This window comes from Phascolarctos cinereus, unplaced genomic scaffold, assembly GCF_003287225.1.
Source record: "Phascolarctos cinereus isolate Bilbo 61053 unplaced genomic scaffold, phaCin_HiC Scaffold_3;HRSCAF=262, whole genome shotgun sequence".
Classification (NCBI taxonomy): Eukaryota; Metazoa; Chordata; class Mammalia; order Diprotodontia; family Phascolarctidae; genus Phascolarctos; species Phascolarctos cinereus.
The window spans coordinates 96,168,879-96,184,780 of NW_027555736.1; the positions used below are offsets into that span (position 1 = coordinate 96,168,879).

A 15,902-nucleotide genomic window follows, 5' to 3' on the forward strand; every position below is an offset into this window, starting at 1 on the left:
CTGGGGCTGAGTTTCCTCATCTGCATATGGCCTTTTTGATCCTATGATCTCCATCTGTTCAATGGAAATATTTTCTCAGGTCAATGCCTGACTCTAATGTTTATAGCAAGGAAGAACAAATAGCTAATTAATCATAGAAAACCAGCTAATTAACAAATTGAGTCATTCTGTTGTTGAATAATAATTTCTCAGAATAAGTAAGGCCCTATGCATCTCAATTAGAGCACAGGAGAGAATGTTGATTGAACCTGGAGCCTGCTGTGAAATTTAAGGCTGGTGAAATTCAGACTTTTTTTGTTTGTTTATCAGAACTATGGCTTTAAATGAAGCTAGCTCTTTCCCCTTAAAACAAAATGTAGTTAGTTTTGGACAAGATTGGCACAAAAAGCTTCCTGAAAATCTTTTTTCTCCCTTGCTGCTGAGATATAAGTCAACATTTGTTTTGAGCTTTGACAGGGATAAGAGTTCAATGGCACAAGGTATATAATATCACATTCAATATCACCTCAATTTTGTTCCCAAGATATTGGTTGGAAGGGTCCTCAACTGTTAAATGCAATCTTTCCAAAGGGATAATAGGATTAGACCTGTGATTTCATTGATGTTATATTGATATAGGAAAGCCTTTTACTAATGCATGGCAACATCTTCTCTGCAATTTATAGTGTTAGAGGGATACCAAAATCACTTAGAGCTTACATGACTTGTCTATGGTCATGCATCTGGAACGTGTCAGAGATGGACCTTGAACCCATGTAGTCCTGGCTTTGATGCCAGCTCCTTCCCTACCATGATTCTTCTCAACCATTCCAAAAGGCCTTCAAATGAGAGGTGTGGTGTCAAAGACAAGCTAAGTCTATTTAAATGAAGTATGACATAGTTATCCCTTCCACATTGTGACTTTCCCCATCATGGTTTTGACATATCGTGGGTCAGCATAGGAAATTAAATGGGAATTTTTTGAGAATTTTGCAGAAGCTGCAAACACCATGAGAAGGCAAGTAGATGACACAGAACCTATGAACAAAAATTTAACCTAAATTTTACAATATGGTACTGTAAACACCCCATAAAATAAAAAAAAAATTCAGACTTCTTCTCTGGTACAAAAGGAGGGCCAAAAATTGCTATCTAGATTTTTCAGACCATGGGGGGCTTGCATCCCTAACCCCCACAATGTGGAAGATATAACTGTACATGCAACCACAGCCTCTGTGAAGGCAGAATCCACTCTGAAGAACTCGGCTATCACCTCCTGGGACTAGGGGCTTGGGTAATTGGGTGATCCTGGAGAGGAAACAGACGCATTTGCAATATCCAAGCACTGCCTGCTCTAAGCTGTTTTCAAGAACTCTTTTACCAAAACGCTCAAGTTTGTTCTTGGGACACAGAAACAAAAGGCTACACAGAAATCATACCTGGACATACCGTTCTGTAGCATGTGGCTGGGTGAATTATGAAAACTTTCTTCCAGCTAAAAAAAGAAGAAAAAGTATAGAACTTGATTCAGTTCAATTCAGCAATCATTAAGTCCCTGCTATATGCCAGTGACTGTGCTAGGCCCTGAGAACATAAAGACAAAAAATGCAGTAGAGTTGGAAATGTCCAGGAGCTCACATCTGCAGAAGGGATGTTACATATACTCAAGTAAACAAAGATAAAATAATCTGAGGAAAAAGAGAGAATTAACAACTTGGCTGGTGGTGATGGTGGGACAGGGAGGATGGGGAAAGGCTTCAAGAGATAAAGAGGGAGCACCTCAGACAAGGAAATAGCCTGGGAAAGGGCTTAGAGATGGGGAATGGGATAGTGAGTTTGAAGGATAGTAGTATAGTCTGCGTGAAACAAAGATTACATGAAGAGGGATAATATGATCATGAAAGGCTCTCTGTTTTATTCTGCAGAATACTGGGAGCAACTGAAGGCCTCTGAGCAAATAAATGGGACAGTCTATCTGAGCTTTAGAAATATTTATTTAGCCACTATGTGAAGCTTGAATTGGAGAGGGGAGAAACTGAAAGTAGGCAGACCAATTAGGAGGCAATTACAAGAGTGGTGAAGATCTGAATGGTAGCCATTATGTAAGTGAAGAGTCTTGGAGAGGTGGTAAGGATGCTGAAGGTAGATCTGATAGAATTTGGTTTAGATATGGGAATGTGAACAAGAGGGAAGAATCAAAGATAACTCTGAGGCTATGAACCTGAGTTACTGGGAGGATGGTGGCAGCTCTCAGAGAAATAGGGAAGGTTGGAAGTGGGGAAAGGGAGGGGGAGATAAAGAGTTCTGTTTTGGACATGCTGAGTTTGAGATGTGGGATATCCATGTGGAAAGGCCCAACAAGATAAAAATGATAATTGATAATTGAATCCAACTGAGGAGAAGCAAGATAGAGTTCATAATTGAATCTACGGGGAGAGGAAAGAGTGAGATAGAAGGAAAGAGGAAGACAGTAACAGAGGTTGTCCATGACAAAGGCTGTGGAAGACCCACAGTCAGTAGATGGGAGATGAATGATGATCCAGTAAAGAAAACTGAGAAGGAAAGGTCAGACAGGTAGAATAAGAGAGAGCAGTGTCACAGAAGCCAATGGAAAATTGCTTCTTGTACCTGGGCACAATGTTCTGAGTGGAAGGGGGTTAAGCCAGCTGGGTTTCTGAACTAGGTCTGGCACCAATATGATGTGCCTCTAAGCTGGAAGGAAGGAAGAAGGGATAGAAGAAGGAAGGAAGGAAGGGAAGGAGGGAAGGAGGAATAGATGAAAGAAGGAAGAAAGGAAGGGAGGGAAGAAGGAAGGAAAAGAGGAGGAAAGGAAAGGAGAGGAGGGATGGGAAGAAAGGAAGGAAATTATTTCTTGGTCTTTTGACTACGATCAAGCCAAGGAAAGAAAGGATGTTCAAAGATGTCAAAAGCTTCAGAAAGGTCAACTGAAACGAGGACTAAGGAAATGGCATTGCATTCGGTACTTAAAGGAAAAATTAAAAATCAGAAAAAGAGTGGGAAGGAATGATGGAGGGAGCAAGTCCCTGCAGGAGACGGGGGGGAAATGGGATAAAGGGCATAAGAAGAAGGGTCAGCCTTGGCTACCTCTAGAGCAGGGGACTTGGTGTCTGGAAGACCTGAATTCAAATGTCACCTGAGATACTAGCTGTGTGACACTGAACAAGTCACTTAACCTCTCTGGGCCTCAGTTTACTCACCTGTAAAATAAAAGGGGTTTTACCTGATGACCTCTATGGTCTCCTTTAGCTCTAGACCTATGATTCTATGATCTTTCTAAAAAAAAAAAAAAAGGAACAGAAGAAAGAGGCAGCAATGAGGAGGTTTTGAAGATTGGGGAAAGGGAAAAGAGAAGCAGGCTACAGATGGCTTTTATTTTTATCAGTACACTAGGAGGTAGGAGAGAAGGTGGAGGAGAGATTTGGAAGAGTGACTGTGGGGAGTTTGATAGAAAGCCAAGCAGGAAAGGATAAAAGGCTTGCTGTACAACAATGGGGACCGAACTGAGATCAGTATATGCAAACATACATTTGCAGTCAGCATAGCTATGTCACTTTCTCCAACAAAGTTCAGTAGTCCATGAATTGGAATGGAAAAGGAAGTGACCCAGGGTTGCTGTTTATCAAGGCACAAGCAATAAGAAGAGAAGGATTCGAAGGAATCCAGGAAGAAGACTGCATCAGGTAACCAAAGCTACTGTGAAAGGAGAAAATGAAACCAGCACAGGGGGGTTGAACCAGAACAGACGTGGCACTGGGGTGGAAAGACTGGCCATCACAGTGAAGGTCAAGGATGGGCAGAAAAGGCACAGCTAAGTGGTGCAGTGCAGAGAGCAGTGGCCCTGGTGTTTGGGGGTTTGGATTCAAACCTACCAAATTAAAGATCTTTGAAGAATTAAATCATCTCTTATGGAGGCAGTATGGTACATACATTTATAGAAGATTCCTTCCAGTGCTAACATTCTATAAAGCAATCTCTCCCTATTCCTTCTGATCTAGGAGAATTTGCTTATTTCCTTAGGGTTGATAAGCATGCCTGCTGGATCTGCAGTTGGCTTCTAAAACATCAGTTATAACTCTAGCAGGGAGTGGCTGATCATGGAGTGAAGGCATGGTCTATGGCAGGAGGGCTCCCTGGCTCATCTCAAGTCAGCCTTTTAGAATTGGAAATAAGTTGGTACTAGTGTAAAATGTGATCCCAGGAGAAAAAAGCCGAGTCAATTAAGGCTCCAAGGAACTGCTAAAATGTCTGCCAAATTGCCAGCTCATTAAGGATTTCTCTCCCTTGTTTAGGGCTGGGTCCCACAGGTTTCATAAAATTACAAGCCCAAGCAAAGGAAACTATGCATGTCTTTGAAATGGAAAGAATGGAATTTCTTCAGTTGAATGAGGCTCTGGACTTAGTAAGAATACCTCTATTTCCTCCAATAGCACTGTTCTCCATATTTAGGGAGGTCACTCCTGACCCTCTATCAGAAGAGCAGAATGATGATTATTTTTCCAGGATCAAGATGGGTGCACATGGCTTTTAGCCATTCCCTCTTATGACTCTGTGTACACCTGGGGTCTGAGGTGCACCTGTGGTCAAAGACCCATAGACCTTTAGAACTAGAAGGAATCATAGAGATCACAGGCTCACAGACTGTGAGATAAGAGGGACCACTGAGGTGACCCCTACTTTTATAGATGGGAAAAGTAAGCCCCAGAGAGGAGAGATTAAATGACTTGTCCAAAGTCACAAAGGTAGTATCAGTCAGGATTTGAAACTCTCAGTATCAGAGGCAGAAGAACCACCTACAGTCAGATTTTATGCTTGCCAATTCAGGGCTCATGGTTCTATACAAGGCACCTAGATGGTACAATGAATAGAGTGCTAGACCTGGAGTCAGGAAGACCTGAATTCAAATCTAACCTCAGATACTGCTGTATGACCCCGGACAGTCATTTAACATCTGTCTGTCTCAGTTTCCTGTTGTGAGGATCAACTGTGATCATTTTAAAGTGCTATGCCTGGCACGTAGTAAATGCAACATAAATGTTATGTATTATTCTTATTATACAAGAATCAAGCTGAGCTTCAGTAATCCCATGCTCTAATAACCAATACTCCCACCTCCCCTTCCAAAAACCCTTAAGCCTGAACTTATACCATGTCTTACTTTGGAGGAACCTCAAGTGTTTGGGGCCTTTTCCTGCTTGGGTTCAAGCTTCTTCTGATGTCACACTCAAGGATGGGTGACTTGCCTGGTGCCACACAAGAACCCTGGACTTGGAGTCAGGAGAACCTGAGTTCATAGCCTGCCTCAGAAATTTATTCTGTAGCCCTGAGCCTTAGTCTCCTCATCTGGAAATCTGGGATAATAGCAACCTTCCTCCTGGGGCTGTTGTGAGGATCAAATGAGATCATGTTTATGAAGGGTGTTATAAGGGTGATAAAAACGGCAGCTGTTATATAATGAATGTTTATTGCTTAGGTCTCCAGCCTTCTACATCAACTAGCCCCAACTAGTTTTACTTAAAGGCCTTACACGGCAGTAAATTACGGAGACATTTCAGCCTGCTAAACATTTTCCTAAATCAACAGAGACCTGTGGTTGGCTCTTTCCCATCTGGCCCCATTCCCTGGGCCATGTTCTGCTCCCTTCTGCTGAACACTCTACTGATGTATTTTTATGGAGAGCAACACTCCACAATTCCCTCTGCCATTGTACCCCATGTGCATTGCTTCTTTCAGAATTTAATTAGGGAAACCCCATACTCCTGGTTCTGGCCCTAGGACGTAAAGAATATAGTAGACTCACCTGGAGAATGGGCAGAGGGATGAAAATACTGCATTGTTTTTCTTTGAGCCTCTCCAGCACAAAGAGTTTCCAGTAACCTCTCTGATGGTTTCCAGTGTCTTTCGTTCACAAAGGTGAGGCTCAATTCTGCAACCTGGGGTAAACACCACCAAAACAGACGACCAGGATTTCACCCTGCTTTCCCCTCATTGTTGATGCTAACTACAACATAGGTTCCACTCATCTTTACCAACCATTTGCTTACACTTTGGGGAAAGGGGTCCTAAGGAAAGTCAAGCAATAGGAAAGGATTATGGCAGGAGACCCAATAGCCTTAGTGCCCGAAGTCTGAAATATGATTATGAACTTGCTAAGATATATCAGGAGGCATCCCTCTACTCTTTCCAATCCAATCATCCTCCAATCTACCCTATCCATCAACCATGTCAGAGAGATAGATACATAGATATATACACATTTGTGTACATGTATGTAAACACATGCACAATATATATATACATGCATACATGCATGCACAGAAGCCCTGCTTTTCTCATAGTCAGCACTGTTTCCATTCTCCTGCCCCGTGGTTGAAAATTAGCAAAGGGGAGTAAGAAAACCTATTCCATATCAAATCTGCCATAATAATCCAACTGAGAAACAGGAGCTAAGAAAATTGGTTTGGGGAGCAAGAAAGACACATGAAGGTATAAGGGGGTAACAATTTCTACCTCTCCAAATCTGTCTCCTCAAAAAACAGGGAGGCAAGTATTACCTACTTACAGGTAAGGAAGTCCCAGGTCTGGCACTAAAGTTATTGGGCCCAAAGATAAGCCCTTCAAAGTAATTCTACCATTAGCGTAGACTTCAAACCCCAAGCCCTCTCCTTCTTCAGGTTAGATAAATACACGAGACAAGGTTACTCATGGACTAAGCATAGGGTCACAGGAATAGAAGGCAAAATGAAAGAGCATCTTATGGACAAGCTGTCATCTTCTTATCCTTTCCTCTCACAACATTGTCCTTGGAACTCCCAACCCTTTCTCTTTGAGGACCACCTCTATCTCTGAAGCCTGAGGCTGTGCAAGCAAGCAGGAAGAGCTTTACCTGGAGCTGTGGCATTGCAGATGGCCAAGCTGGACAGAGTGCTGTACAGACCATTGGTAGCATCATCCACATGTTCTGCAAATAATGTATATTGATCCTTGGGTTCACTTGCCAAGGTGTATAGCTCTGTCCACCTGCCCAACAGAGAGAAATTAAAACAGTTCCTCTCCCTGTGGTCACAAGAGCAGATGGGGCCCTGCGCCATCAAATGATAGATGGTCTTATTATTCCCATTTTGAGAGTATAGGTGAGTGTGAGTTATCTTATTGAGAATCTTATGCTTCTGGATGGAGAGGTCAAGACATTCGGACCAGATAGATTCTCCTCTTGAACAATGGCTACCAGATATCTCCCAGAAGAGCTAGAATTGGTATTGATAGCCATTTCCACTCAACTAGTGACAGGCAGAGTTGTATAGAAAATATCATATTGCATCTGGAGTCAGAAACATTGCATTCAAACTTGCCCTCGGACACTTCTTAGCTGTGTGACCCATTAGGAAGTCATTTAACTTCTCAGGATCTAAATTTCCTCATCTGTAAATTGAGAGGATTGGACCCAATAACCTCTAAGTTCCCCTCCATCTCCGTCTCTATGAACCTATGAACTAGTAATTAATTCATCACCATCAATTATTCACTGAATACCTATTAAATCTAGGGGACTGATAGTTCTGAGAGTTTATGGAAAAAAAATTGCAATGTTTGTGGAAAGAACACTGGATATCTTGGGAGACTGAAAATCTGGATTGGACCTCCCTGGCTTTAAGCCCCAACTAAAATCCCACCTTCTGAGGGAACCATCCCTAACCCTTCTTCATTCCATTGCCTTCCTACCATTAATTATTTCATATTTATCCTGTAAATAGCTCACTTTGTATTTATTTGTTTGCATGTTGTCTTCCTCATTAGATTATAAACTCCTTTAGGGAAGGGACTGTCTTTTGCCTCTTTTTGCATCCTTGGCACTTAACACAGTGCCTGGCATATAGTAAGCCCTTAATAAATGTTCACTGAATGAATGAATTGAATTCTAACTCTGTCAATCAGGAGTGTGACCTGAGGCAAGAAATGTATTATCTCTGAGCCTCATTTTCTTCATCCATAAAATCAAGATGGTATTTATTCCAGCCACCTCACAGGACAGTCGTTATAGCCAAATGAGAATACTTGAAGTGAAAACATTCTGTAACAAAGTGCTGCATAAATGTGACTTGTTATTACACTCTAGTTGGAGAGAAAAGCCACACACAGAAAAAAATAATAATATGAAGAATATATATACTACTAGCTGTGTTACTAGGGACTTATAGGTAAAAAAATGCCAAGGTGGGTGACTGTCAATTGGTGCCATTACGGGGAGACACTTGAGATTTCATAAGCCTAAGGCTCTACACACCAGCCAGTTTTCTCTCTCTTCTGCTGCTGCTGCTGTGACAAGCTGCCTCTTCCTGAGTTTCTTACCTTGGGAACCTGACTCCCACAGCAAACACCATGATTCCCCTTTCCTTCAGCTGCTTGGCAGGAAGGGCAATGTTTCCTTGGGACTTCCCATCAGTGACAATGACAAGGATCTGAGGAACAGAAGAGTTCCTTCCCCCAGGGAAACCTTTATGGAGAAGGTATTTCAGAGCAAGACCTGTTTCAGTGCTCCCTCCTCTGAAAGCACAAAGAAAAAAATGGAAAGAAGGCAAAGTTGACAAGCTAAGGACAAGAAGCAAGAATTAGGATTTAAAATTTATGGTATCTCCCATTATTCATATGCCTCGCAGCTGTAGACCTGGAATGATACTGTCCCCATGGAATAACACCACTGGATGAACAGTGGGGTGGGACACGGCCCAAAGATAGCAACAGATTCCAGCTCTACCACTGAAGTGTGAGACTTTGGAGATATCACTTACCCTCTCTGGGCCTCAGTTTCCTCAAATGTAAAAATGGGGTGGGGCTGAAATCTAAGGTTCTGTGGGGATTAAAATTGTCCAACCTACAATAAAAGAGACTGACTGAGGCAGAGCTCTGAATCAATGGCACTTTATTAATGAATCTAATCTAATGAAGTGTACCTCAGACCTTCCTCACAATCTGATGCCCCCTTCTTCCAGGGCCTTATTTTTATAAGTTTGATACCAGATTTGATACCTGAACATTCTAAAGAGGCTATACAAAGTACAGAATCCCATTGGTTGATAGATCTTGCCTCAAAGGCCAAAAAATGATGCATCAGCTAGAAATAGTACGTCAGCAGAGGGGTCTTGAATTGGGCGAAGCATGGAGCATCTCCACTGACTAAATGGTCATAAGATGGTCACTTGCTCATATTGGACAAGAGAGAGAGGTCCAAAGGTACAAAAATAAATTGGAGGACTCCATGTAATTGAGTCACTGTAGCCACATTGGGCTTAGTCACCATGACAAGGAAAAACAAGGGTGGAGGGCCTCTAGTTAGCTTCCTAGGATTAAGCAAGTGAATTTACAATCTGTAGCTCACAAATCTGTGGCCTAATATACAGAACTTATAATCATTACCCCTATTAAATCATATCAAACTGATTAATGCTGATTGGAATAGAGTAGGGGTTCAAATGAATTATTTCCCACAATTCCTTCCAGCTCTAACGAACTATGAATTTATAAGCATGCCTTAAGATTATAGATCTAGGAATGGCTGAGCAAGTTGTGGTATATGAATGCAATGGAATACTATTGTGCTATAAGAAATGATGAACATGCTGATTTCAGAAAAATCTGGAAAGACTTATATGGTCTGATGCTGAGTGAAGTGAGCAGAACCAAGAGGACTTTGTACACAATAACAGCCATGTTATGCAATGACTAAGAATGTTAAACTGAACCCTTCTCAGCATTACGAGGATCTAAGACATCTCCAGAGGCCTCAGGATGGAAAATGCTGTCCACATCCAAAGAAAGAACTACGGAAGTCCAATCGCTATCACTTATTTTTACCTTCTGTTGAGTTTTGTTTCATCTTTCTGATGGTTCCTCCTATTGGTTTTAATTTTTACTTACAACTTCACTAATGTGAAAATATGTTAAAGGGTATGTAAATGTAAAGCCTATGTTAGACTGTGCACCATCTTGGGGAGGGTGGGGGGAGGAAAAGGGAGAAAAATTTTCAACTCAAAAGCATATGGAAAAAAACATAAATAAATAAATAAATGAATGAATGAATGAATAAAATTTAAAAAAGGAAGCCCAGGAGATTATAGAATAAAGCTTTCACATAGCAAAAAAAAAAAAAAAGATTATACATCTAGGGCTAGAAGGGCTTGTACAGGACATTTATCCCAACCCCTTCATTTTACAGGTGAGGAAACTAAGGCTAGGTGACTAGCCCAATGTCAAACAGACAGCATCAGTGGTGGGATTAGAACCAAGCTCTGTTGTGGTATTCTTGGGGAATTATCTTTTCCATATATGTGAATTTTCCAGGTAATTAAAACTTCTTCCTCTCAAATGCTAAATTTAAAAACTTTAATCATTTTATGCTATCCATCTCCAGAGAAAGTGCTGATAGAGTTGAAATGCAGATTGAAGTATACTTTTTAAAAATTTTTCTTGCTGGTTTTTCTTTTGTCTATGATTTCTTTCACAACCTAACACAGAAATAAATTTTTATGACTGCACATATATAACCTATATCAAATTGCTTGCCTTCTCAATGGGGAGGCAAGGAGAGAGAAAATTTAGAACTCAGTTAAAAAATGATTATAAGCTGCTTGAGGACAGGAACTGTCTTTTTTATATTTGTATTCCCAGTGCTTAGCACAGTGCCTGACACATAATAGGTATTTAATGTTCATTGACTATTGAAAATTTTTAAATCATTTTAGATGTAAATCTCCCTCAAGTACATCATAAGCTTCCCTAACTTATTAAACAGAATATACTGAACAAATTTTAACTTTCCCACAGCGATGTTACTATCACTTTTAAAAATGTGCAGTAATATAGTCCTCTGGAGGGATGTATTGCCTACTACTGCCTTTTTAGTATTTTTCTCTCCCTCACAATTGTCAGGCTATCTATCAGCTATCACTTCTCCTACTAACACTTCGCTTGCCCTTGACACCTCAATTCCTGTACCCTACCCCAGCTAGTGTGCACCTCCCCTCCCCAAGTTAGATACTTCTCATCTGTTCTGGGCTAGGAAACCACATGAACACATTTGTTAAAAACTGAATTAATAAGGCTTTTAGTGAGGTTCTCAGAAGAAAATACTTGTGTTTAGTAGAGATTTTATATCAGCTGTTTCAATAGCTTACAAGCCTTTTCTGCTGCTACTGAGCTAGGGGCTGTGTTCTAACTACCAATATACTATGAGTTTGAGTCAACTCTAACCTGGACACTGCATGTATCTGTGGGAGACTATGCCCTAGGTTTATACGGCAAATGCATTATAGCTACTATTTTTATCTTGCCATCTTAGTAAAAAGGCCTTTTCTAAAAGATAATTGTCTCCAGGCTGATTGTTCATGGAAAGCAGATCAATGGAATGCAGACTTACAAGGTTAGAACCTAGGAGTCACATATATACTTTTCAGTAGCATGCCAAATGACCAGTTGTACTAAGATTTCAATCTGGAGTGTCAGCCGTTAAATGGTACACATGTCCTGGCTATGACTGAACTTCCCAGTGACCTCAAAGTAGTTAATCCCAATCCATTGTTTTAGGACCTAGTCAAGGCTTGCTTACTCCACCAAAAGAATTCATCTCCTTGTTTGCTTGCCCATGACTTCCCATCCCACAGTCTCAATCACTGTAGCTTAAATTAAAAAATACTCACTATCTCTTTGTTCTCTTATTTTTCATAACTCATTTTCCATTGCAATTGGGCTTTTTAAGAAATTCTCTTTTGTTTGAACACCTGCCAAAGGATGTCTTTTATCTGATCTCCCCTGTGAATTCTAGCCTCCTTCTCCGCCCTCTTGTGGCTAGGGCACAATTTCAGGGATCTGACAGTCAAGTAAGCAGACTTCCCAACCCGTTTGATCCAAATGGAGGAGGCAGGCTTTCCCGCTTATGCTCCATTATTCAGCACATCTCCCTACACCATCACCTACTTCCCCCTCCAAAGGTGATGTGAAGCCATACAGATGCCGCTGGTTGACCAGGGCCAAACCTGGAAGGGTAGAGGAACCAAAGAAGTCTAGATACAGATGACTCTCAAAGGCAGCTCCCCAAGTTTTCAGATGAAGACTTCACCTTGTACCAGAGCAATGCCATCACGAGATACTTGGGCCATAAGCTCAGGTTGCACAGGAAGGACACTTGAGAAGCTACTGTGGCAAATGATGGGATAGATGAAGGACTGCTCCCCTCTTCCAGAATTATGAAGAGGGGAAAGGAGCATTACAGTAAGGTATTCCCCGCCAGCTGAAGACTTTTGGGACCGTACTGGTCCAGAACCAGAGAGGCAAAGCCTTTATCATGGGGAACCAAATCTCTTTGACTAATTACAACTTGCTGGACTTCCTGCTGACTCACCAAACCGTGGAGCCCAGCTGCCTGGATGTTTGCCCCTGATTCTCTGCCTATGGAGGCCAGCCCTCTTTTTGGCTAAAGCTCAAGGCCTTCCTGGCCTCACCCCAGAACACTGATCTCCCCATCAGTGACAACGGTAAACAATGAAGGGCTTGTTCCTGGTTCCACATAGACAATAAAGGCTTTAAAACAAATATGAGGCAATACAGGCAGTGGGGTCAAACTCAAAAAGAAACTGAGGTCACTAAACCATGGTTAAGGATCACTGCAGCTGCATATTACATTAGAAAACCACGTATATACATGCATGTATGTATATATGTATTGTGTCTATATAGATATCATTCAATACATTAAAATTAGATAGGAGCTATATTTTCATCTGATTCAGACAGCTCTCAAAGTGTCGTGGGCCATATCTGACACCTCTGACATAGGGGATTGAGTATTAGACTTTGAATCAGGAAAACCTGGAATTGAATCCCACCTCAGACAATTACTGTGTGACCTTCAGCAAGTCATTTAACCACTCTCAGACTCATCTTCATCTGAAAAATGAGTATAATAATAATAATAACAACAGTACTTAACTCAAAGGTTGTTATGAGGATCAAATAAGATACCATATATAAAGTAATTTCCAACCCTTAAAATGGCATAGAAAAGTGAGTTTTTGTGATCTGGATTATTAAACTGGTTATACAGTCACTTCTGGTGATTATGCTGTAACAGTACAGTTCTTTTACTACTTGGATGGTCTTTGTATAGCAAAGTAGTAATAATAACTGACACGTACATATTGCTTTAAAGTTTCCAGGGAGCTCAACACACATGAGCCTCATAACACTACGAGGTAGTTGATATGAGCATTATTGCTTCCATTTTACAGATTAGGAAACCGAGATTCAGTTACTTTCTCATGGTAACACAGCAAATGGCAGAGGTCGGGTTTGAACCCACTCCAAGTTCATCACTCTAATGCCTTTATTATGTTGTTCCCCACCAACCAAAAAGTGAACCAAGAAGTTTTGGCAAGCATTGTCTAGTATGGGCTCTGCTTAGTGTGTGTCTGGAGGACCCAGAGGAGAGAGGGTAGGGATGGGGATGAGGGGAGTGCAGAGACAGGACCATAGTTGAAGTATTTATTTTCTTTTTAAGAGACTGAATTTATTTAAAATTAAAGACACACTTTGGTTATTGTTTTTATAGAATCTGATTGTAATGCATTCTTACATTTTTTTTTAAACTAATGTCATAATAACCCCTTAGGATGGGGATTCTTAACCTGGAAGTCTGTGAAAGTTTAAAAAAATGTCTATTTTGGTAACTGTTTTAATGCAATTGGTTTGGTTTCTAACCCTATACATTTTATTTGATGCCTTCAATACTTTACTCTGAGATGGGCTCTACTAGAGATTGACACCAAAAAGGTTAAGAACCCCTGCTCTAGGATGTCACCCTTTCCAAAGGCTAATCCTCTAGGGCTTAGAAGAGAAGCTTCCCCTTCTAAGGTCCTGAATATAGGCACTTGCAGATTCTCAGAGCAGGCATGGCATAGTAGCTGACACAATGACAGACCAGGCACTGAGAAAAGCTTGGTAGGAATCCCACCTCCAATATTTACTAGCTATCCTTTATGAGGCTAGTCCACACTGAAAACAGTGCTTGTAATCTCTCACAGTACTCTTTGGAGACTCATATGAACCAACTTAAATATCTGCAAACTTTAAAGAACAATATAAATATCAGTTATTATTAGTTTAATTGTAACTACAGAAGATTAAAAGTTACATATCTTTTTATTAATTCAGATTCCTACATAGAAACGCTGGCCTTATTAGCTTTTGCAGACTACTCTCTGCAGGGTACAACTGCTTACAAGGTCCTTCCTGGCCTTGAATGGACATCACTGAAATCACCATTTAAAAACCCATTTTATATCAAAGGGACTTACAGTTCCAGGGTTATCTCTAGTCCCCAAGATTTCTTTTTCCCTGGAAGAAAGATAAACTAGTATTTTCTGTCCCCCCCCCGATTATTTGATCCAGTCCAGCATTTAAGCCTTTCATCTCTAAGAGGAATAAATAACCAGTGCAGAGGTCATCATCTTGTCTACATTTTTTTGTCCTGATTCATAACATTTCATCCTGGTGCTAAGCTCCAGATTTTTGGCACAACCTCATTTTCAGTGTCCTCCAGGACCTCAACAGTGGTCAAAAATAAGTCACTGTTACCTTCAATAACCTTTGTAGACTATACAAAATGAGATGTGAACGCATAAAATCTGTTCTGGCCCCACCCCTTACCTACAACAGAGAATAGAGATCACAGCCTTGTTTAAACATCTTTTAAATATCACTGCTTTTTACAGAAAAGGGTCTTCACCATCACCAGTGGCTCTGAATTAGCACAATCTTAACATTTTTATTTTTTAAAATGTTTTTAAAAAGCACTTTGCCACCTTTAGTTGAAAGGCAGTATGGGGTAGTGTGGACAGCTAGGTGGCCCAGTGGAGAGAGTGCCAGCCCTAGAATCAGAAGGTTGTTATTCAATCGTGTCTGACTCTTTATGACCCCATTTGGGGTTTTCTTGGCAGAAATACTAGAGTGGTTTGCCATTTCCTTTTTCAGCTCATTTTACAGATGTGGAAACTGAGGCAAACAGGAGTGACTTGCCCAAGGTCACATAGCTAGTAAGACTCAGGAAGATGAGTCTTCTTGATTCCAGGCCTGACACCGCCCAGGAATCATAAGGACCTGAGTTTAAATCCGGCCTCAGACACTTACTAACTATGGGAACCTGGGCAAGTCACTTAATCCTATTTGCTTCAGTTCCTCATCTATAAAATGAACTGGAAAAGGAAATTGCAAACCACTGTAGTATCTCTGCCAAGAAAACCCCAAATGGGGTCACAGAGAGTTGGACAGGACTGAAACAATTCAACAACATGAGATAGTGCAGAACTGTCAGCTATGTTGGCTGCGTCCAAAATTTCTGAGTTGGGACATGTTTAACAAAATAAATAAAAATACAACATAGATAATGTTATTTGTAGTTTTCTAAGTGAGTATTTGGCTGGGCAGGGATAGATTTCTATTTGAGTTTGATACCAATGGTGTTATAGTAGAAGGGGAGCTGGCTTCAGAGTCTAAAAAGACCGAGTTCAAGTTCCACCCTTTGATGATTTAACTTTCCATTGCCTCAGGCAACTCTCTGAGACTATAAATCACAAAGTAGAAGTCAATCTGCATTGGTAGAGGGAGTACTTTTTTCTGGAGTTCCCTCAATCAGTGAAATCACATGTATACCCCCAAAACAAAAACTTTATTATTCCAAAAAATGATTAGTAAAAGGCTAATCTCAATTCGTTTCAAGTGGGATTGCCTGGCAGTGGAAAGATCCCTAGCTCAGGAATTAGGAAAGCTGGCCTCTTGTCTCAGCTCTGCCACCAACTGCCTGTATGACTCTGGACAAGTCACTCGCCTTTTTTGGACCTCAATATCCTCATATGTAA

At 40.9% G+C, this 15,902-nt stretch overlaps 1 protein-coding gene across 1 annotated transcript in view; it reads right to left on the minus strand.

Annotated features, from left to right (window-relative positions):
• Positions 1-15,902, minus strand: part of VWA2 (von Willebrand factor A domain containing 2) — a 52,832-nt gene that overhangs the window by 11,564 nt on the left and 25,366 nt on the right. Inside the window, exons 7-10 of the mRNA XM_020988103.2 lie at positions 8,347-8,541; positions 6,884-7,017; positions 5,798-5,930; positions 1,419-1,474 (exon numbers count right to left, since the gene is read on the minus strand). Of these exons, the coding sequence (XP_020843762.1) occupies positions 1,419-1,474; positions 5,798-5,930; positions 6,884-7,017; positions 8,347-8,541 (518 nt within the window). The remainder of the gene's footprint in view (positions 1-1,418; positions 1,475-5,797; positions 5,931-6,883; positions 7,018-8,346; positions 8,542-15,902) is intronic.